This window comes from Aptenodytes patagonicus, chromosome 17 (genome assembly GCF_965638725.1).
Source record: "Aptenodytes patagonicus chromosome 17, bAptPat1.pri.cur, whole genome shotgun sequence".
Classification (NCBI taxonomy): Eukaryota; Metazoa; Chordata; class Aves; order Sphenisciformes; family Spheniscidae; genus Aptenodytes; species Aptenodytes patagonicus.
Window position 1 is genome coordinate 8,116,633 of NC_134965.1, and position 23,164 is coordinate 8,139,796.

The 23,164-nt window shown below is 47.5% G+C and overlaps 1 protein-coding gene across 3 annotated transcripts in view; it reads right to left on the minus strand.

The window, feature by feature from the left end:
* NUFIP2 (nuclear FMR1 interacting protein 2) overlaps window positions 1–22,891 on the minus strand; it is a 38,106-nt gene extending 15,215 nt beyond the window's left edge. The window contains exons 1-5 of one of the 3 annotated variants that reach the window (XM_076354993.1): window positions 22,661–22,891; window positions 17,853–19,562; window positions 10,170–10,202; window positions 9,482–9,536; window positions 128–8,889 (exon numbers count right to left, since the gene is read on the minus strand). In XM_076354993.1, coding sequence (XP_076211108.1) covers window positions 9,484–9,536; window positions 10,170–10,202; window positions 17,853–19,562; window positions 22,661–22,841 — 1,977 coding nt within the window. In that variant the 5' untranslated portion in view covers window positions 22,842–22,891 and the 3' untranslated portion in view covers window positions 128–8,889; window positions 9,482–9,483. Of the gene's footprint in view, window positions 1–127; window positions 9,537–10,169; window positions 10,203–17,852; window positions 19,563–22,660 lie in introns of those variants that run through there. The other 2 variants (XM_076354994.1, XM_076354992.1) reach the window with 2 other exon arrangements.
* Window positions 22,892–23,164: the final 273 nt, after the last annotated feature.

Consider the following 23,164-nt stretch of genomic DNA (forward strand, 5'->3'; position numbering starts at 1 on the left):
TCGTAGGCTCTGCGGCCAGCGCCGCCAGGCCTGAGGGACCGAAAGTCGCGTCGTCAGCCACGCGGCATCCCCGGGGCCGAGGGATGCTCCCTCGGAGCGCAAAAAAGAAAGTCACGCTGACACCCGCAAACTTTAAAATTTTTATTCAACAATTTACATCACTTATTGTCTGTCTTAACGTATTCGATCTACACAAATTTCTTTTTTTTCCTGATAAAATAATAAAATTTGGATAAATTTTGAAGACCTGTTGGTGCAGAATAAACAAAATTTCAGGTAATTTTTTTTTTTTTTTTTTTAAACATTTAGTGTGAAGTATGACATCATTGGTAAAGATACATCATGCCATTACAGCTCATGGACATTACCTATCCTTACAGTCCGTGACATCACCCATACCAGCGCAAGGGGCTGCGCCAGACACAGCTACAGCAGGTATTACACTAACTCTTCTAGCCACCCTCTCACGACCGGGAAAACGCCTACGCTTTTCCAGCTGGGCACACAGAGTGCATTAACCTAATTGGAAATACCGGGGAGGGGAGAAGAAAACAAAGACTACCTTTACCGATCCGTGTGGTCGCACACTACAACATCGACAACAAAGAGGGGCTGCCCCTCTCCGCAGGTCAGAGGTAATTCAGCTCCTGAGCAGGTAGAACACAACCCTTCGCGGCGATTTTAATACACACCAGGAAACCGAACGAAATGAGAACTTATCGACGAGGGTGGGCAGGAGAGGAGACGGCTCCGGCGGCTCCGCCTGGAGGGACCTGTCCCGCCCCAGCTCGCAGTCGAAGCGCGCGGTTGTGTTTCGCACCGCCCTTAACACTGAAATATTCAGGGGAGGGGGGAGAGAGGGGCATCCGTCCCCCCAGTAAACAAGTTGAGGACCTTCAGAGGCTCGCAAGCCGCCGAAGGTGTGTAAGTACACGTGTGATGGTAGATAGAAAAGCAGCCCTGTTCTGTATGAAAAAAAGCTGTCAAGTTAGTACAAATTTCTGCCATGGCGAAGGGAACGCGAGGAGAAAGCTGTCAGGGTCTTTCTCCCGTCACAAAATCCCGACTCTCCCGCACAAAGACTCTGGGCTAAGCAACAAGTTTCCAAAGGTGGTACCTGCAACCCAATGCACCCAACTCACGAAAACAAAACCAAAACAAAGCTCTCGCCCCGGAGACCGAAGGGAGCCCACCCTCCGCTCCAGTGGGCCATGGACTACAGCCCCCGCAGCGGGGACAGCGAGGAAGCCTGTCCCTCCCGCCTCACAGTGGGAATACGCAACGGTAGGGTTTCTCTTCGGTTAATTTTGTCATTAGAAACCTCAAGTTTGCCCACGCCATCAGCCTGCAACGTGGCTGACTGATCTCCATCCCCCCCTCGAGGCTGCTTCGCGTGGGGCCGAGCCGCGCGCTCCCCGTCCCCATCGCTGCCCGCGCACCCGGCGGGATGCCGGCGGGTACCACCACCGTGCTCTCGACCAGAGAAAAAAGGGCACTCGTTCATCCGACAGTATGAAGTATATCTGAAACACAAGCCAGCACACCCTGCTCCCTCCAATTCAATTACTAAAGTAGACTCTTTAAAATAAAAAAATAATATATATATTTATATAGCTATACAGAGAGATACAGAGAAAGCAAAGGAGAGAGAGAGAGAGGCTACTAAAAAAAATCAAGAAGCGCCAGTTTTCTGCTACAGCTGTCAGCAAAGAACTGTCACCTTACATCATACCCTCCGAGATGGTGAAGATAATGCAGGCAATGACAGCACAGGAATGCAAAAGAGGGCAGATAAGTCACTTCTGGTAATGAGACACAAATTAAACTTTCAAAACATGTGCATAGCTTTATTCTTCTGCTTCAAACTAACCTTTTCACGGAGCTTCAGCGAAACCCGAGTGTGCAAAATGCATTTCTAAAAAATAATGCAAGCAAGCTTTCACATTTACAGTGGCAGAAGTACAGAAAGACTCGGACAGAAATCACACATTGGGGCGAGTGAGTCGGGAGAGAGATGAAGAAACAAGAATTGCACAGCTTCATATTCTGAGTCACTGACTGCAAACATAAGCATTTCTATTTCATTAACTTTAAGCAAGGCGTGTTTACTTCTCCTTTTACAAAAAAAACTGAAAAAACCCCACAGTAACAAGAACCACAACCTGGAAGGGGATAAATCCCCTGGGTAACAGGGTCCCCGGCGCCACGGAGAGCCCTAACTCCAGAGCAAAGCTGGTTCCAGACCTTCGCTTGTTTTCGCTTTGCAGGCAAAGCATTGCAACGCTTATTTTTGTCCGCAGGAGAACAGCAAAGCAGCTTCTCTTTCTCTCCCCCCCGCTACCCTCCAAAGTCACAGAAAACGGCTCGTGTTAGGAAAGGAAAGGTGCCATCCCACAGGACATCGTCCCCAGGCCGCCAGACAGCCACTACGCAGGCTCGAGTCCAAGTCTCATTTCGATCCGAAGGGTCACCGGGACAGTGACGAACCCTCGACTGTAGATGGGGCACGGACATCGTGCTGCCAGCCAGGAGCCCGGCCGTCCCACGCCACGTCCCAGCCGCTCACGCACCACTACAAACTCTCTTCAGAGAGACTAAGCACACACGCAAGGCACATTTAGTCAGATGTACACACACTCGCATGTGTGCAAAAAAGCAAACGCTGGCTAAAAACAAATTGATGCTGAATAAACTAATTAAACAGGCAGAGAGTTCTGGCCTATGGTATTTATATACTATTTTCCAGGCAGTTGTAATCCCCAAGCGTTTTTCCTACACGACTTTAGATCTTCCTTTCTCTTCCCTCACTTTGCAGAGGTACTTTATTTTTCTAAAGGATCTTCTATAAATAGTCAAGTAAATTCCCTTTTTTCCCTCCAGTGAACTCCTCCTTCACGGTACGCGTCCCCCCGTGGTGGTCCAGGTGTGACCCGAGACGACAAGAGGTTCTGGACCTGCCCGCGCCCCACAGCAGCACCTCGATGCAGCGAGACCTCCCTCCACTACTCCCTAAGCCGCGGGCTTTCACGTCTCAGCCGTCAGGTTTCGGCTGGGTAGATGGCGTGGCATGGCTTTTTTCTCAGAAAACATCCGACTCCGGGCACCGACCGCTCCCCGGCACCCGAGGGCAGCTGGAGAAGGAGCCCATGACTCCCCAGCGCCGGGGGCACGGGCAGGAGGCCGTGCAATCTTTAATACTGCTGATTAACTTCACATTGAGATAAAGCATTAAAAAGATCTTTTTGCAGAGATGAGCAACTTCCTTCCATAGATAGATTCGAATAGAAAACAAAATATTAAAACCGGAGACGAGACAATAGTTGATCGAGATTTTTCTACCTTACAAGTTACTCAGGCATCTTTCCCACACCGCCAGCCATCGAGGAAGAAGTTGAAAACCTCAGGGATTTGTACTACCCTTCCAATAGCAGCTTGAGAAAAGGAAGGAGAGGAAAAAAAATAAAAATGCACAGTGTTCTCTCAAGTTAAGAGTTCTCCTTTGCTTGCGTTTGCATAGAAATTCCCGTAGGTCAGCACCAAAATCAGGTACACCCCGCTCCTACACCCCGGCTCCCCCAGTTCCTACGCTACCCGCAGAGTTAGTGGCTGTGTTACAGGAGGGTTCAACTATCTGCAGAGGAACTATATGGTCATGTAAAAAAAAGTGCATCACACATTCTTGATTTTCAGGGTTACTTATAGCAGCAGCAGCATTAATCCAAGACAATGAACAGTTGTAGATTCATTCTTAAATGCAGCAACACTTAATGAAATGTCTTCAAGGAAGGTCATAAGAGGGTCCTTCTCAAAAGGATAAAATGAAAATTAGACTATTCAATATAGACAAAAAGGAGATAAAACAAAAATTAAAGACACAATCTTATTTACATTAAAAAAACATTCTTGTTAAAATATCTTTACACCACCTAAGCAAAAAAATATGTATTTTAAGAATAAAGCAGAAACTCCTAAAGCAGTATCCATTTTTGGAACCCTTATTTAGCACCTGAGGAAAGACCGTATGGAAAGCAGACAGGTTTTTTTTTTTGTTGTTTTTCCTTTGTTTTTTAAGAAAACTGTAAGTTGTGGTTTTGCTAAACGTTCATATGTTCGCAGTACACAAGTTTCATACCACAGAAAGAAATGAACTATTTTTTTTTTTTCTTCTTTTTAAAGATACTCTACTCATTAATAAGGCTGTAGAAAAGGGATACTGCTATCTTACAAAATGGCTTTAGAGCTCTGGACGCGTTGTATGAAGCTTTCTGATTAACAGTCAAGATAAATACAGCTCAGCATCCCCTGGTGAAAGCACAGGTACGACTTTTGCTCCTGTCCCAGGACAGAGCGCAGCCCGGCACCCCCAGCAGCGTGCCTCCGAGGGTCTCATGCCCCGAACACAAGGCCACCGCGGAGCTCTCTTGTACCTCCCCAGACATCCGCTGCTTCGGTGTCTCGCTGCAGAGCGATGCCACTTTTGAGGATCCCGAGCAGGAGACAAGGACGCCAGCCTTACCCTGTGGTGTAACACGTATTGTGCAAATGTCTAAAGCTCTGTAATCTCTGGAAGGCAGCGCGTCCGGCAGCGCAGACCGAGATCTTCTGCTCCTTCGCACCAGCCCAGGTTCCTGCTTCTCAACTGCTTGCGCTAGGGTATTTTCACCTGGAAAAAATGCTCTCGTGGTGGCCAAAGCTAGAATTACTCTGGCTTCTTCGGCTACTCCACCACGCTAGAGCTCTTCCAGCCCCGGCCCTCCTCCTGCCTTACGCACTGGTGTGAAAATGTGTAGCAGCTTTAAATGATGTGTAGCCTCATTCTCTCCCCTCCTGACCTCGACCATCTCCCTTGTAAACAGCCTCTGTAAGGAAAACAAATCACTACGGACGTTATGTACAGAAAAATCTTCGAGGGACAAGACTCCTGAAAGCTTCAGACACCATAGCAATTTACTGAAAATGCTGAATCAAGAGCAAAAACTGAACGCACGGGAAAACTACCAGCAGTTCTGAAACACGTCTGTGAATGCCATCGCTCCCAGATGTCCCTGAGGTCACCCACTGGCCACTTCTGGAAAGGATGCTATCGTGCTACGATACTCTCTTGAAGGTGAAAAGCACTAATTACACATGCAACTGAGACAACAACTTCCATCTCTCTTTTTTTTCCTTTTTTTTTTTCCCTAGCAGTAAGTGATTTTCCTTTCGATTTAGCGAGCCGGTTCACCCCGTTACCCGCTCCCAGCTGCCGAATAGCTGGCATACTTGCAACCTAATGAGAATTGGGGTGGGTTTTTTTTTTCCTCCACATTTCAAAGAAGTTCACAGCAGCAAAGGCAAACAGCGGGATTTACAGTTCAGAAAGGGCGATGGTTTGAAGTGGGTTAGCGAAAGAAACCATGCCCTGGAGCTACCCACGTTGTCGAAGAGACGAGAGATTCCTAATGACGAAAACAGGTTTCACGGATGACCGAGGTGGGTTTAAACCAAAACCAAACTCCAACCAAACCTTGAAAGCCATCGCGTTGCCAATCCACCGGACAGGTGGAGTGGGAGGGAGCAGAGAGGCTGAAGGTCCCCAAACCACCGTTGCCGGAGACAGGAGCACAGAGCAGCTTTTAAATCATCTCTTGGAGTGGAGGAAACACTCCCTGATCCACCAAAGAGAGAGCTGATCCCGTGCTGGATCTGGCCGACGGTACGCGCTCCAGCCCGTGTCGCACAAGACCCTGTACAAGACACCCGGCAGGACCTGCCGGCAGAGGAGGAGCGGTGGGGAAAGACCAGAGGAGAAAGGAGACAGCCCCTGCCCGCGCAGGAATTGTTCTTCCAATAAATAGAAAGCCTGGCAAGGGAACTAGAGGAAAGGGAGCCGTCAGACCCACAACGGGAACAGAAATGGGAGAGAAGCCTTAACCTGAATTAGTATCTTCATAGCTAATAAAAAAATAGGTCATGATTTCACCCTTAGTGCCACTTTCCGATACTACACGTATTTAAGGGTTTTTGTTTTAAAACTTTACTCAGTGTAATGAAAACAATGGCACAAATAAATACATGCTCACTCTCCTTACGTGAGATGCTCGCACACGCACCGTCAGCTCCCTGCCCCCCCGCACGCGTGCACGCACAGACACCCTCGGGCGCAGACCCGGGAGAGAAGGCTGCTGCACCCCTTCCCGGGCTGTATTTGGTTTATGCTACAGTACTAATACTCTGAGTCAAACAAAAACAAAAAAACCCAAAACATAAGACTTATCAGTAACACCTTAGCATTATTTAAATGCGCTAAATTAGTCACAGCTCAATTTCAGTTTTTTTTCCTTTTTTTTTTTATAAGTTTACACAAAAATAATCAGAAAACAGATTAAATCTTAAGATATTTTTAATAAGTGCTCAGTAAAGAATTGTGTGAGGACTTCGGGAGGACTGCAGACAGCGACAGGGTGAGTTACACGACGGCACAAGGAAGTTTCTTCCACGGTCCTGCCTGGCTCTAGGCAATAGTCTATCCCAGAAATACCGCCTGTGCCGGCACGCCAGAGCTACAGGAGCTCAGAGGAAGGATCTCCTAACTGCTTAGCGCTGAGCACACACCGTGGAGCTCACGGAGGCAGACAGACAGACATTTGAAGAGAGGATGGTCAGAAATACAGCAGAGAAGCTGCAGAGGGTGTTTCTGGATGGGTACCACTGGCAAGGGGCCACGTGCAGCGAGGAAAAGCAGTAGGGACGAACATCAGGGAAAAAACCAACCCATCACTCGAACCGTGTTTCTTTCAGCACTTCTTTCGCTACTTAGGAGACAGACTGGACTAGGCCAAGATGAGCGTCCTCAAATATTCAGCAAGACTCAGACCTTTCTAAACACGCAGGGTCAGATTCAGCATGGGTTATTGCTGTTCAGCTGCTGCATCGCGCCAGCCCCGAGAGGGGATCTGGGGGCAGGGGTACCAGGACAGCGCAGACCCCAGGTAAGCAAAACAGGGTTTGGTTTTGTCTTTTTTTTTTTTTTTTTTTTTGTGTCTTTTTTCTTTTTTTTTTTTTTTAATGGAACCCAGCCCTTAAGGCGACAAGTGACTACACAAGGCAAAGAAATACACAGCAGAGCCTTAAAGCCAGTAAAACAAACTGGAAACTTTGCTATTAGCCTTCAACTTTTTGAAAATAATAATAAAATAAAAGAACATTTTCTCCACTTTAATCTTCCCAGTCCCACCGTCCAGTTTGTTCAACACTTTAAAGCTCAGGAACGCCCCAGCTCTTCCGCAGCGGAGCCGGAGGCGATTCCGACTTTTGGCAAGCAGTTGGGAGACTCAACAGAATTAAAAATAGGAACATCAGAGGACTAGATGTCGGGCACATCTGTAAACATGTTATACATCTGAAAGTTACACACACCTGTAAAGGTGGTACAGTTTATAGGTGAAACAGAACTATTTGCGACTGGCCAACCACACATTTCTGAACCTGGACTGATACAATACATGATTACTATATAGTATTACACTACAGTATTATACTATATAGTATTTTATACATAAAATGGAGTAGGCAATCCATAGTCAAACGTTTAAAACTAAGCATGGCAGAAAGCTAGCAATCTTACAAAAGGTACAGAATTAAGTTTCATTGTCCCACCATGAACCTACGCGTCTCATTCAGGAACAATCTTATTAAAAGAATAAAAACAATTAAAAAACGCATGCTACATACTCCTAGTTAACAAAAAAAAAAAGCGTGGATAAATCTAAGCACAAGGGGTAGGCAAAGGTTTTGGGCTTATCTGCTTCCCGTAATGCCCCATAGGGTCCAATCTAATTTTAGGACACACCAGCTGCTGCTGACCTTGATGCCCAGACGTATATTAACCAGCATTCAGCCACAAACACCGATGACGAGCATTGGGTACGTGTGGAGCTTGGGCTGGTCAGAAATCCCATTTTTGCTTCATTCACTGCTTGCTCTTGCACTGGACCCTGTGAACTTTCCACCTTTTAAAAAAAAACCCAGAAAAACTACCCAACCCCAAGATGATTTGGATGCGCTACACAAGCTGCAATGGGACAGAGCGGGTTACACAGCTGGAGTCTGCAGTCTGCTCAGCCTTCTCTACCACTGCTAGGAAGCTTTCCCTTCCTTGGGATATTTTTTTTTTTTTTTAAATTTTTAAATTGTTATTTTCATTCCTAAGTCCTCCATTTTTGTAATAAAATATATTTTTATTAAGAGATAATTAGAAGCAGAGCCCGGAAATACACAGACTGCATTAAAATATAAAAGAGCATTTCCAATAGGCAGGTGCGGGAAGACCAGCCATTGGCGTTCTATGGACAAAATGAAAAGGATTCAAATTCCCATTTTTCTTTTTTTCCTGTTTTTTTCTTTTTTTTCCTTTTTTTTCTTTTGTGTTTTTTTTTTTTTAAAGAGAAAAAAAATAATTCAAGAAGGGTGAAAGTTAGCAGAACTCAATTCCTCTTCAGTTTTCCAATGAAAATGGGAAAAAAATCCGGCACATTTAGTGTTAGGAGACAGACAGAGCAAATATGAAGCACCTACAGTTGAAAGCAGAAGATTTTTTTTTTTTTTTTTGCTCCCAGTAATACAATGGCATTAAACTATGGGAACAGTGGTTTTTTGTTGGTTTTTTTTTTTTCATATTAAATGCCTAAAGAGATTGCTTATTTTTGCATGTTGTCTTTTAAAATGAAAGAACTCTTCAGTTGCAATAGTCCAACGTGTAACCGGAGCCAGGTCAACTGTGTGACTTCACCATGCATCCTAGAACTGCAGTATTACCATCTTTCCCCCAGAAGAATGATGCTTTAAGACAATATCCCCAGCATAGGATTGGCTGCTTTACTCCTGGCAAAACATGCGGATTATAATTTTCTGGAAAAAAAAAAAAGAAACTCTGCAAACTTCAAGGCGTTTCTCCAGCATTCAATGGAAAACAAAACAGAAAAAAAAAACCCAAATAGGGGAGGTGGAAGGAAAAGGGGAGATGAAGGATGGTGAATCATCCTGATTTCCCTGTGATTAGTGTGTCACTACAGTCACAGAACAAGAAACAGAAACCTTGTCAAGTGGAAATGCCTCTCCAGTGGGTTGCTGTTGCCCATGTAGACGACAGCAGAAACTTTAGAACCGGGCTTGTAAATTGAGTCTGTATTTGTTAATCACTTGCATTCACTCTTTAAACAAAAACAAAACAAAAAAAACGAAAAAAATCTATTCAGTACCGGAGATTAAATAATCACGTGTGTAGTCTCGTTGAAATAAATTTCAGATTCCTTAAGAAGTCTAATTACTTTCAGTTGCCATTTTTAAATAACTATATATATATTTGTATATATTATCCTGTGATTCTAGTTATGGTTCCTCTGCTGCACTGAAGATTTAGAAGGAGCATAAAAGCCTTTTGTCCCCCACGAACAGCACAAATGCTGCAGAAAGGTTATAACAGGCAGTCTCGTCTTGCTACCTTCATTGATCCGGGCGATCCATGGCTTCATCGTAAGTGATTATCCTTTTGGGATCTGGAAAGAAAGCAAAATCCTAAGTTTTCAACAAGCTACTTTCAGGACCTGTGGCTGAAGACATTCACAAGAAATCTGCAAGGTACTCAGCCGCTAACAAACTTTTCCTTAGGACCCCCAGTGACACCACCTCCTGCAAACGCACTCAGGAGCCCTGGCTGACCCTAACAGAGCAGTGCCTGCTCCCCACGTTACACCCCTGGGCAGCAACGCTGCAAGCAGCACACGAGTCTCCACTTACTGCTCTTCCCACAAGCCGACAGAACATCTTCACAGGTGAAGTGTGGGGACACACCAGAATTTAAAACTTATCCTTGGGTGTGACACTCAACACCAGAAATAGAAAGCGATTATTGCATACACACAGGGAAGACTCATTACATCTAATTTGACATTGGTTTTCTCTCTCTTTTAGAGACTCTGCTTCTCTCTGAACACCCACCCCACTTACGGCGAAGCTTACTGTCCCGACTTTTAGCTATCCAAAACACAGATAAACTCAGACTACAAACAGCAAGTGCTGAAGAACCAAACTCGGGCATCTGCGGACACCAAGACAACCCGTTCTCAACACCCGTCCCAACAGAGCAGGACGGAGCAATTTGGTTTATTTATTCCTTCCAAGATCCTTACCTTGCTTCTGCAAATTCCAAACCGATTCCATTTCTGTGGAGGCAAAACGAGAAGACCATTGTTATTACGCACATTTATGCTGCCATTAGAGACAACTCTAAACATGCTTTAATTTTCCAAGCGCGGCATGACGCCACTGCAGTTGTGCCGAGGCTTTCACACAAAGCCAGCCCCATCCAGCCCGGCAGCGCAGCCCCAACCCAGCCCACAGGATTGCACAAATTTGATGTGAATGATCCAGCGATAAAAGGCAGAGAGATGGCTGTAACACGGTCTTAAGGGTCAGATGGCCAAACTGAGCATCAGAAATGTCATCGCCGTTCTCCGCTCCTACAAATCACAATCTAACTTCGGGCTTTACTACTCTGACTCCAGCGCTGCTTCACACATTACAGCCTCAACAAGTAGCCTGGAGAGATGATTTTTACGAGTTGACGCTTAGCGTGTGTGAAATCAGAACCGCTGGACAAAGCGAGTTTCTCATGGTTCACAGCATGCATCTGCTGAAGCACATCATGCAAAGATTACTCTGCTAACATCACTGCAAAACCGCTGCCTACATATCATCCGAGAACAAGGTGCGATGCTCCAGACACCCGGCTGCCTGCTTGGCTTGCAGCTCTTTCCCCAATTTACCTCTACAACACACTTGTGGGCTAAAGACAAACAAACCCTCCCCAATTCACGCTGAAAGAGCACATGCTTTTGTTTACCTAGGAAATAACAGCAAAGTTAAATGCTCTTTTCATTCACGTTACGAAACAGAAGGCTCTTCCCTTTAAAATATCCTAAAAATTAAGTCACATCTTTAGAGACCTACTCAAAATAACTACATTTAGCCACTATCAAGTTGGAATTTTGTGAGCTAGAATATTTATAAAGACACTAACTGTATCCTGCGCCCAAGTTTAAGAGACAAAATTACAGAAAAGGAGCATTTCGTAGGAACACAACCTGCAGGAACAATCTTTCAAGTCTCCCTTCTGCCAGAAAGGAAGGTGACAGGACCTTGGTATGGGCTAGGAACAGAGAACGGCAATGGATTGTTAAGCTACACGGTATGTGCAGTAAAGCACAAAACGAGGCAATAAGTAAACTAACCGGCATGGGAAAGGAAGAAGAAAAACCCCTACAAAACTCATGGCCTCAGCACGATGTGTGCCAAGTGTCACCTCAATCAATCGCTTGCATGTTCGCGTCCCTTCTCCAACCCTTCATCTGTCCTTTGTCCGCTACAATCTCAAGCTCCCCGGGGGCAGGAAATTGCATGCAAATAAATATTGCCAGCCCTCTCTGCACAATTAAGTCTTTTGTAAGGAAGGCCCCGACAAAATTTTACGAGGTCTGTTATTTTTGCATCATGATAACAGCAGCAATACTTTGCACTTTCATCGGGGGAACCCTAAGTGCTTTGGGAATAGTAACCAGCCTCTAACAACCCCAGGGATATAAGCAACCTAGCAAGGGACTACCTCCCTCATCCGCCAGATGCGGATTCCCCAGAAGTAAAATGAACCAGCTACTAAAATTACCTCCAGCAGAGCTAGTTTTCCATTCAGTGACATTAGATGCATCACTTCCTAACAGCTACAGACCGTCACCTGTTTTAACAGCTTTCCCCAAAGGCAGGGGGACAGAAAACTACTCTCAAGCTGTTGGTTCCTCCACATTAAAGCAACGTTGGGGCATCAAATACAAGGCAGAGGCTGAAGCGCTGCCCGCTACTGTATCTCCATGCAAAAGACCGTGCTTTCTTTTGCACTTCCATTTGGTCCTAACTTCACTGGACACCACAAGAATGTGAACTGCTTGTATTAAGATGTGCCTGACAATAAGATAGACAGTGACATACTACCAAAAACACACCAAAAAACTTTTAAGTTGTCAAAATTCTGTTTTATAAAAAAACCCTAGCAAACCAACACCCAAACTCCCCAACCTTTTCAGACTTCAATCTTCCTTCTCCTTCTTCAGAAAGGGAGGTAGGAGAGAGGGTGGTGCCAAGTGTCCTGTAAATCCCAAACACCTGAACATTGGCTGGCAGATGCTCAGCCTGACAAAGCTACAAAAACAAAGACCATCGGCAAACTGGATGCAGTATCGACTGTTATTGAATACCATCTGCCATCAGAAGAGCAAGAGCAAGGTCCTCCCCTCTGCCTGGCCAGCGGCACGTGGATACGGGATAGCACAGGTTAAACACATTTACCAACTGAAACAACTTCACAGAGGAAAAAAAAAATGTCTTGGGCTAACTGCAACACGAAACTAGGAAAAAAAAAGGTTTTCCTTCAACCTTAAGATGGAATTTTATGATTTATTCTGCTTTACTTGATTATACATTAGAGTGAGTTTTCCTCCTGGTTCTGGATCAGTTACAGACTGTGGTCTCCTACAACCGTCGCAAGGTGCTGTGACAAGTGCCACGACCACTGTAACAGCGATTAGACAGACCTCAGTGACCGACTTGGTGGACAGGCAGCTCAGCAGAGCCACCATTCCCAAAACAGGACACGCGGCCAGGGAAATGGCACGCTTCCTTCTCAGCGGACTCCAACCCAGCTGGAGAAAATGCCATCAACAAACCCTTGCACAACCCAGCGTCAAAGCCAGCCCTGCTCAGAGCCAGGGGCAGAACTAGGAGGTCTTGCGGTTTGCTGAGGAATTGCTGACGGCCCCAGCCACATCCACCTAACAAGCTCCACAGAGAGGAACCACTTTTTCTGGGGACTATCACTGAAACAAAGAGTCGGTGGAGGAAGGCTTTGATGTCAGGAACAGACTACGGCACATTCTGGTGAATTGCAGTGAGATTCCTCATAGGTCAATAAACTTTATAGCAGGACTGGTACATAACCTCGCAGGGGAAGTTTTTCTGTGATAACTTGTTAAGACAGGCACTTTTACACACATTTTCCTTGCTAGAGAGTCTGCCCCTGCGAAAAGAAGTGTCTGCACAATGCCACGGTACTAGTTCTTTGTTCTTATAAATCTAACATATAAACTGACAATTGTCCCTAAAATGAAACGCTAAAAAAAAACAACCAAACCCCTGAAGAGGGACCATCCTCGTCTGACTTTTCTATCTGCAGGACACAACGATTAAGTTAGGGGATGGCACTTGAAACAAAGCAAAGACTAAAAATTCAGTACTGTGGAGACTCATCGCTGTACCAAATACACTGTACTCATCCTGACAACTGGAAAAAGCAGAGACTTGAAGGAGAATTAAATCAGCTTTTGCCCCACAGCTCAGGCCCCACAAGACCAAAAGCAACAGACTGAGATCTAACCCCTTCCCACCAAGGGGGATGGGAAACCAAGGCTTTTATTTTTCCCTCTCCTGATGTAAAGGATGAAAACTGCTGAATTCACAGCTCTGCTATTTCTTCTGACCCAGTTCACCATTCCGGCGAATGCCACTCCTGGCTGGCCCACGCTGTCTTGCTCTATTTTCCATGCTGCTCTTCTGCTTCTTCACGCAAGCAGAGATGCCGGCGCAACCGAGATGCCGAGAAGGAACAAAGCAGCAGCACAGGCAGAAACTTGGGGGCAAGACAGAAGAGGGAAGCCCTGCAGTTTCCTCTCCTCCACCTACGTGGTCTTTTGCTACTGTGCAGCTGGACTGGAGACCTCCATTATTTGCTTTTTAGCTAAGGACAAGCAAACTACCGAGCTTCCCACCACAAAGCTTGCCATACAGAGCCCGGTGTTAAGTGACAGACAGCCTGGCCTGGAAGACTGCAACTGCCCAAACACGAGGAAATTCTGCAAAGCGCTGACAATTATTCCGATATGAAATGTTTCATCCAGCTGTCTTTAAAAGGAGAACTGAAGCAGTAAGAAGATACTGATTTCAACAGAAGTAAAGCTGAGATACACCCAGCCTCCTCTTCTGAAGGACCAAAAAATCTGTGAGGACCAGTTTTACCTCAAAAAGATGAGGATTTTGGCAATGCCACACGGAGGCAGAGGTTCAGTTCTAACCTAGATAGGGGCAATGTCCCTAAGCAAGAGCATTGCTCCTTCCTGGTCCTTCCAGTCTTCCATACTGAGCTACCGTCCCTGCCTCCAACCACATAAACAGCAGGCCCACCAGTGCTCAACTAAATCAGATCTACCTTGCTAAATCAGGGATGTCACCTGTGAGCGTTTCAAGGCACCGTCACAAACACTGAGCAGCATGTGCTGTCAATGAAGGCAGCCACGTTGAAGGATCGTGTTTTACAGACAGGCAGATCAGATGATCAAGGGAGTCTTTCTGCTCTTTAAAAAGAAAATAATAAAAAAAGCAAGGCATGGAGCAGGGGCACAGAGGAAACCAGCACAAAAAGCATCCAAGAGAAGAACAGGAAGGTGCGCCATCAGCCTTGCCAGCATGTTCCCAGTGCCCTGACTTCTGGGGAAAAAGCAATCTGGGTACACGCAAATGAGCACAGCTTCCTCTATCAGGACCTCGCTCTGCTCTGCGGTCACCCAGCCTTACACCCCAGCACAGCCTTGCCAGCACACACGGTGCTGCGGTGGTTGAAACAGGATTACTGTACCAGTGCCAGCCCACCCTGTGCGTTACCTCCTCCATCCATCCTTTCCCAGGGAAGCTGTGAAGCAATTACAATCTATAATGCCCCTTGCAGTCACCGGGCAAGCCGTGCACAGGAAAGCCTGGTTTACTGGAACAAAGCTACTGCGTAAGCTGGAGGCTTTCCCACAGCCTATTTACAGTCCAAGATGAGGATCCACATAACCTGATCACAGCTACAGACACAAACAGTGCAAACAAGGATGCAAGCTTGCGACAGACAGGTCAAAGCACTGTAACTGCTCACGCTAGAGCCCATTCCTCACTGCAACACCCAGAGCCTCATCGTCGCACCATGGGCAGATTGCACTGAACTACCGCACACGGAAGAGCTCAGGGTAGGGACCCCCACCGGTGCTCCACGCTCACCCCTGTCCTTGCCCCGCAATCATTTCTCTTTGTGTCCATAACCCCAGAGGCAGGGCAGATTTGAAGATCAAACTATCAAGACTTTGCTCAAAAGCAAACAGATCAATTTGAAGAGGGAGAAGTTCACCCTCCTCTCAAAATCAAAACCAAACAATCTGAGTATCCAGCTGCCCAGGACACCCTAACGCTGGCCCAGGCAAACCCACACGGTCTCCTGAGCGGGGAGGAGGGGAAGGCAGCTTGTGAAAAATAAGCGAGTTAAATCATTCCTTTCCTATTGCAGAGGAACTGGTTGGCTAGGAGTAGGACCTCAGGAAAACAACCCAAGATAAACGGAGAGAATGGTGTGGGAATTAACCACTGCACCACTGTCCTGCAAACACACCCTGGCAACTCCATTTTCTAGACATTTGGCAGCACGCTGTGCCTCAGGAGGGGGCTCTGGCTGCAGGATCACAGCCATGAAGAGGGGACAGCGTTTTCCACCTGCATGGGGCAGAGTATTGGATTCCTCCCAATACCCCTTAACCCAACTCACCCCAATGGACTGGAACACACACAGAAATGCAACACCCAACATCATTACAGAAGATGTACTAAGACCTGATCTCCTGCTTTGTAAACCAGCAATAGCAACTGAATACTAAGTAGGAGAAAGACAAGCTCAAGCTGTTTGGAGCACCCCTATCACTGCATTAATGACAACACTGATTAGAAACATCCATCATCTTTCACCCCTAAGTAACACCTTGAAGTTGGCACACATACAGCTTGAAAAACAAATCGGCACAGGGGAGGGGTGGGGCAGGAACCCGTTTCCCCAGGGCATCACAAGGGTGCTTGCTCTGGATGCTCAAAGCAAGAGCATTCACATGCAGAGGCAAGGAAAGAGCAGAAAACGGTATTTTAAAGAGTGCTTTAGGTGTCCATTCTTGCTATTGAATGTAATTAACTCCTGTGTTTAAAAGAACTAAACACAGCCAGACTTTGAAGTTAACACCTCCTTAAGAGGACATGGGAAGGGAGTGTTCTTTATTTTCCTGTTGTTACTATTGTTTTACTGGGGTCTGTCTTTCACACAGCTAGTGAGAGAAAAAAAGGAGGGCTGATGAGTCTTGCTGTGGCTGTACAGAGTTCCTTTTCTACATGAAAGTTCAGGCTGACAAAAACAAAAGAGAAACAAACTTAAGTGTTGGGAAAATTTGCCAACTTAAGAAAAGGATTGCCTAGGCCTTCCCTTCTACACCACGCTATGCTTTCTGGTACCCCCATTTTCTGATGAGAGACTGGGATTTAGGCTGCAGGCAGACACAAGAAATGAGAACGGAAAGCTTGCTTTAATACTGGAATAGACCGAGCAGACAGTAGAGGATGAAGACCCAGATAAAATCAACTGATGAACGCTGTTCTCAAGAATACTAGAACTTAAAATGTTAACATCTTGAGAGTGTGATAACCTGGAAAAAATATTTGGAGTTATTATTTTAAAGTGACTGGGATTATTATTACTAAAGGAAGGCAACTAAGTTTCTGTATGCTATACGAAGAGTTTGTGAACAGGTAATTTAAGAACTTTGCAGTGGGTCAAAACACACCAAATTGGCCAACACCATCCAAATACCAACCCCTCTGCAGAGAGGAGCAAGACGTTATCCGCGTATGTATGTGGAACAGTAAACAAAAAATGGATGATCACCTTTTTCCCTTCAGGTAGGGGGATGCAGGGAGAGGGAAGGGGGAGGCGAATAAAAAAGGAACTGCCCCTGTGTTTGTCAGGGGTGGGTAATAACACCGTGCCAAAAGGGAACACGCTGCCGGGCTCCCCTTCATGCCGAGCCAGCACCAAAAGCCAAGAACTGCCACAAGACCTCAGAGCTTCTGGGGCTGAGCCTAAAGCAGAAAGCAAGGTGTCCCTCAGGCTTCCCTCTCTTCATTCCCAGTTTAAAGCATCTGTATCATGTTTGAGTCATTTCAGTCTCAAAAAAAAAAAACCAAACCAAAAAAACCCCCCCAGGAAAAAAAGGAGCTGGACTACAAAGGACTCCACGAAAGCAATAAGATCATCTGAAAGATTTGGCCTACAAAGACAACGACAGAATTCAATCTGCAGCTTACAGAAGAGTTGATAAGCAAAGATTTGTCTTGCTGTTGCCATAATACTCAAGAAGGGCAGGGGAAAAGTGTTTGTGGAGTTCACTTAAAAAAAATAAAATCAGTCACACCATGAAAAGCTGTAGGAATATTTTTTTCTTCTTCCTTCAAAGCCATGATTTCATGGCCTGATCTGCCCAGGGGAGAAGCTGCAACACTTTGGTGGTAGAGGTGTGAGGACATACTATGAAGCCTTTTCAGTGACAGAATATCACCTGGTAAAGCTGGAACAGAGCAGGTGAACCTACACATTTAACTCCTTCAATGCCGAGAAGCTTAGGACCACCTGCTCCTTCCGTAGCAATTAAAATGTAAAACACACTAGCTAACTATTATCCCTGTCAACATCACTTATGCTTGTTCAAAGGAACATGGAAACAAATACCTCTTAACATTAATTAAACAACCATTTGAATAACTTTCCCAAACCGTTATTGCCATTAGAAATATGCAAGCAAAAAGCTCATTTTTAAAACAATCAGAATTGCTGTAAGGAATAGATCATGTTAGAATATTGCACTTAAAAATAAAATAAAAAAAAAGAGAAGAGAATGCCCTTAGGCAGCAAGTTAAGCCATTACCTTTAGTGTGATATATAATAGCAGCCCTCAGGTCAAAAGAACCCCAGCTATCTTTCCTTTCTAGGCCTCTCTGGTACCTCTGTTCTTTGGCGGAGGCTAGCAAATTGTTCGTAGGAGAGGCCAGAGGATTCTCTACTTCATAGTCTTTTGAAAGAAACACTAAAGCACCTTGGCTACCGGGGTCTGCCTTTTGTAGGTCACCTGTGTGATGCGACTCCAAAGCTAAGACACTACCCTCAACAGCAGTCCCAGGCTTAAGAACAGCACTAAGAATTTGAGGGCTAGTCCGTTTATCCAGCTCGTAAGCCTTAGGAAACACAGGTTGTTCAGTTCCTGAGGGAATGATTTCAGCACACTGTGAAACCAAAGTGGCAGGATATTCCCCTTGAAATGTCACTTCCGTTAACTGATTATCTGCAGATTTCCCCACAACAGTTTCAGGGCCAGCGCTGGGCTCGTTTATGAAAGACAAGCCCCACTGATTCTGGAAGATATCTCCCAGGTTCTGCTGATTCGCCTGTGATGGGAAATCGACTTGCGCTGTACCCAGAAGCACAGTTTGCATATTTGAAGGGTAGATAAAAAGGCTAGATTTCTTTTGTTCGAGAGCTGTTGAAGTTGTACTCATGTCCTGGGTTACTGACTCAGAGGAGGTTGATGGTACGGTACTAGCAGCAGTTGAGAGCAGTGGCTGGGTCCCTGGAGAATACACACTTCCATCAGTCCCTGCTAGAATCGGCCCATTCGAGAAGCTAGCAGAAGTAACAGATTTCATAGCAGACATGGGGACTTGGGACAGTCGACTTGATGTTTGGGCCTGAGTTTCCCCGGCAGATGACGAAGATGACAAAGACGATGTGGATGGGGTTTGAGCCGCTTTGTTGAGGTTTTCTTTAACTTTACTTGCATAACTTATTTTGGGAACAATTTTAGCACTGCTATTGTCCACTGGAAAAACTGGGGGTGGTTTAAATAAGGTCCACGAGTCCTCTTTAGACGTAGCAGACGATGCATGCTTCCCTTTGGGCCGGTCATCAAACTTCTTGCTGCTAATCCCAGGTTTGGCATCAGAGTTTTTTCGCTGCACATCCCCAAGCCCAGGCTTTCCCCGGCCTGCTCCACCAGCCCCAGCCTCGTATTTCCAAACAGGCTTAGTATTTTCAATTCGGTTCCCCTTTTGTTCAGTATAATCAGGCTTGAAACTCTCAAGTTCCTGTTTTAAGGTTGGTGCACTGACCTCCTGTTGCATTATTTTGTCCTGTACTAGATTCAAGTTCTCACAACCCTTGGCGCTGTTGCGCCTGCCTTTCCGTTTTTTAGGTGTAGTATATCCACTCTCTGAGCCGCTACCATCGTTATCGGCCCCTTTGCCTACGTAGCCATTCGTGATATAGCTAGAATTACTGGTTACCACACCGTTTGGAATAGACACTCCCTCTGGCTTGTCTGAGGACTGGCTTTCTCTAAGTTTATTTTCGTAGGACTTCTCATTCTTTTTGTCCATGCTATTTTTCTGAATGAAGTTCTTGGTTTTGATTCCAGCTTTCCCCAAAGCACTGGCCTTCACAGTCTGCTTTGGGGTCACGTTAGTGTCTACGAGCTGCTGGCTGCCATTGGGTACCCTGGATCCTGGGGTGGTGGTTTCATCAGAGCACAGGCCCTTTAATGACACTTCTCTTTCTCCTGCGTTACCATTTAGCTCTCCGTAGCCTAGAAGAAAGCCAAAAACAACAAAAGGCAAGAATTAGAATGTGAAATGTTAAACTTCTGATGCAGAAAGCTGTAATCAGCCCCAAACATATCCAGTTTCCTCAAGCAGACATTTTAAAATAGGAAAACATCTAGTCTCTGACATACAAAAGCACATGCTTATTTGCTGGAAGCCATGGCAAGAAGGGTTAAGCAGAAAGTAGCAGCAGCTACTGACTCTCACATACAACAGGGTGATGTGTAGATAACAAAAAAAGCAAAAATATATACAGATACTATGTAAGGAAAATATACTGTACTAAAGATCACTGGCAAGCTGGAGAGCTATTTCATCAGCTACTATTTCCAGGTCACACAGAGGAAAAAAATTAATTCCCAGGATGCTTCAAGACAGAGAGATCCACTGCCTTTGCTACAAGATTTGTTGAAGTTCAGAATCCATACTGTGAACAAGGGCCAACTCCTATCATCTCCATCATCAGCTCCCAGGCCTGCAACACCAGCAGCCCTCCTTCCCGCCCTCCTCCCAAACGCCATCTCTAGTAACAGGGGAAAAAAGAAAAAAAAAGAAAAAAAAAAAAAGCAAGCCATTTTCCAAAAGGACATGTGCAAGTCCAGTTAGGAGTTGCACCTCCTCGCTTCATTTCAAAGTAGCAACCAACACCTCCCTACACGTGCTCTTTAGCTTTGGAAAGGTGATAAAACTGGGAAGAAATGCATCCCTGCAAGCACCCTTCCACCACCACTGGCAACTGGCCTCCTGCCCACTGAGAAACTTCGGAGTCCCTGGGAGACCCAGTACTAGCTTGAGACCCGAGCAGTACAGTACTTGCTGAGGGCTCCAACTCATCAAACCCTGAGATCATGCTGTACGCTCGGCTTTCCTTTTTGCTTCTCAAGTTCATTTCCAGGCCTTACGGTTCTGAAATGAATCTTGAGAGTGCAGTTCAAGTGAAGCTGGAAGCCCAGAACAGTCCAGACCAAACCACCTCATCCTCCTCAACTTTTTTTTTTTTTAATCTCTGGCCAGAGACCTATTGCTTTCGAGGACCCCTGCTACAATGCCCCAAGAGAAGCCCTGAAGCCCCACTGAGAGACAGGAAGAGCATGCTGTACCCAGCTCAGCAAATACACTCCAGCTGTGGACCGAGGAGAGGGACTCCCTCCTGCTGCACCCGCTCCTTCGGGAAGAGCGCTATCCTCCCTCTGACTCACCCGTCCTCCTTCCCGAGGGTGGAAAGCCTTACATCTCCCGCAACAACTGACCCACCTAAGGCTTCATCTGCAGCCACGGTGGCGCGAAGTCAGCGCAGCGCAGAGTCCCCCAAGAATGAGAGTGGGCAAAACTCCAGCTTGAAAAAGAATGTTTTTGTTGTTGCCGATGTTGTTGAAATTAACTGCTATACTAAAAATCATTGTTATCCTCACATCCTGGAGCCTCAGATGTCTGGCAGATGTAACTGCTCAAGTCGGGAACACAAGAATCCTTGTAGGAATCTTTACAGAAATTCCACAACTGAGTTTGCCGAGAGGGATCAAAAAGGATTTTACTACACGCAAGTATCTGTAACCACCACAACTTCCACTATAACTTTCAAATACGCTGTTAAGAATATTACCCATAAATACTTCATCCCAGAGAAAACCGATAGGATGGGATTCTCAGCTGAGTCAAGGACTAAAAATTAAGTATTTCAGAATAACGCGCAGAGGAAGCCTTCTCAAGAGCAACGTGTTATAGCTGACCTTGTACGACTCAAGACTTCTGACACCACTTGTTAATGAAACAAAACAGCAAGAGTGGTCGTAAGACCATTGCAGATGAGGAGCGAAAATAATAAAATGAAGAACAAAATCCATTTCAGCAAGTCAGTGTGTCAGCAGTTTCTAGTTCCAATTTTCAAGTATTCACAACTCAGCTGCCTGAGTTGTCTCCAAATCAACATTTGGCACAGCTGGCTCTGGCCTGGACACAGAGGTGCAACAACCAAAATTTAGGGGAGGAAAAGATAAAGGATGTCAAAATGAACAGGTGAAGAGTATCTGGCAACCTCACAAATCGTTTCATAGCTGGAGAGGGAGGGGTGTCAGAGTAAGTGCATATCAAAACCCCGGGCACACACTGCAAACAGTGAAATGACTACTCAACTTATTTTTGCTCAGTAACTTATTTTAGCGTATGCCTGACCAGGGCCCTCCCTACCCACGCTCCAGAGGCCGTACACGGGGGCACCATGCATGGTTCTGGGGCACTACCAACCCTGCTCCTGGTGCAAGCCAGGTCCCTTCCCATCTCCCGCCTGATTATGTAAATGAAAATTTTAAGGAAAAAATAAAATAAATGTACACGGCATTCCGGCTCTTCTCGTAATCACGCACTTGCTTTGAACACCCACAAGTCCCCAGATGGGATTTTTTTAAGACACAGCAGCCGGGCAGCCCTCCAGGAGCGAAATGGGGGCTCCGACCCTGCCCGGGAGCAGCGCCCCCCCCCCCCCCCCCCCCCCCCCCCCCCCGGCGGCAGCCGCGCCGTAGCCAGGGCTGCCCAGCCACCGCCTCTGCGGCGCTGCCGCCCGGCCAGCGCGCCGGTACGCCGCCGGCTCAGCGCATCCCCTCTCCCGGCCGGCCCGCAGAGAGCAGCCCCGGCCCCAGCCCCTGCGCCCCCCGGCTACGGGCGGCGGCCGGGGAGCAGGCGGCCGAAGGCCTCCCGGGCCGGACCGGGCCCCGCCGCCTCCCCGCTCCCGCCGGCGGGGCCGGGCCGGGCCCCCTCCGCCTTATCTGACTCATTGATTTTTACGTTCCTCAATTTTTAACCAGCGCCTCGCCCCCCACCACCCCCCCGGCTCGGCGCGGCCCGGGCGGGGGGCAGCGCCCCTCGGGGCGGCGCGGCCCGGCCCCACGTGCCCGGCGGGCGGCGGCGGCGCCGGCGGGCCCCGCGGCTCCCGCAGCCGCGCCGGCCCCAACATGGCGGACAGGAAGCGGCCCCAGCGCGGCGGAGAAGCTTCCAGCCGGGCCGGGGGAGGAGGAGGCGGAGGAGGAGGAGGGCCCCGCCGCCGCCCCGCGAAGGTCACAGGCCCCGGCCCGCCGCCCGCCCCGACCTGCTCTCCGCTTCGGCGCCTCCTGGTGCTGCGGGCCGCCGTGCTTGTGCTCGTGTCGGAGCGGCGGCTTGGGCTGGGCTCGGCTGTCGGGCGGCGGCAGGTAGGCGCTCTGCGGGTGGTGGTGGTGGTGGCCGTAGTAGTAGTAATGGTGGTGATGGTGGTGGTGGGGCTGCTCCTCCATGGGGGGCGGCTGGCGGGGCCGGGCCGGGCTGAGCGCTCGCTGCTGGGCCGTGCGGCTCCGGCGCTGGGACGCGGCTGGCGCGGGGGAGGCGGCGGACTGGCAGCGCCCGCCCTGCAATCAGCGAGTCGCGCCGCCGCGACCGCCCCCCGCCCCGCCCCGCCCCGCCCGCCCGGCGGAAAAGGAAGCGCCGGCCGCCCGGCGGAGAGGCGAGGCGAGGCGGGGAGACCCGGCCGCCCCCTCCCCGGGGGCAGCGGCAGGTGAGGCCGCGCCGCCGGAGAGGGTGACCGCCTTGGGGCGGGTGGGTTTCGCCTCCCCCCCACACT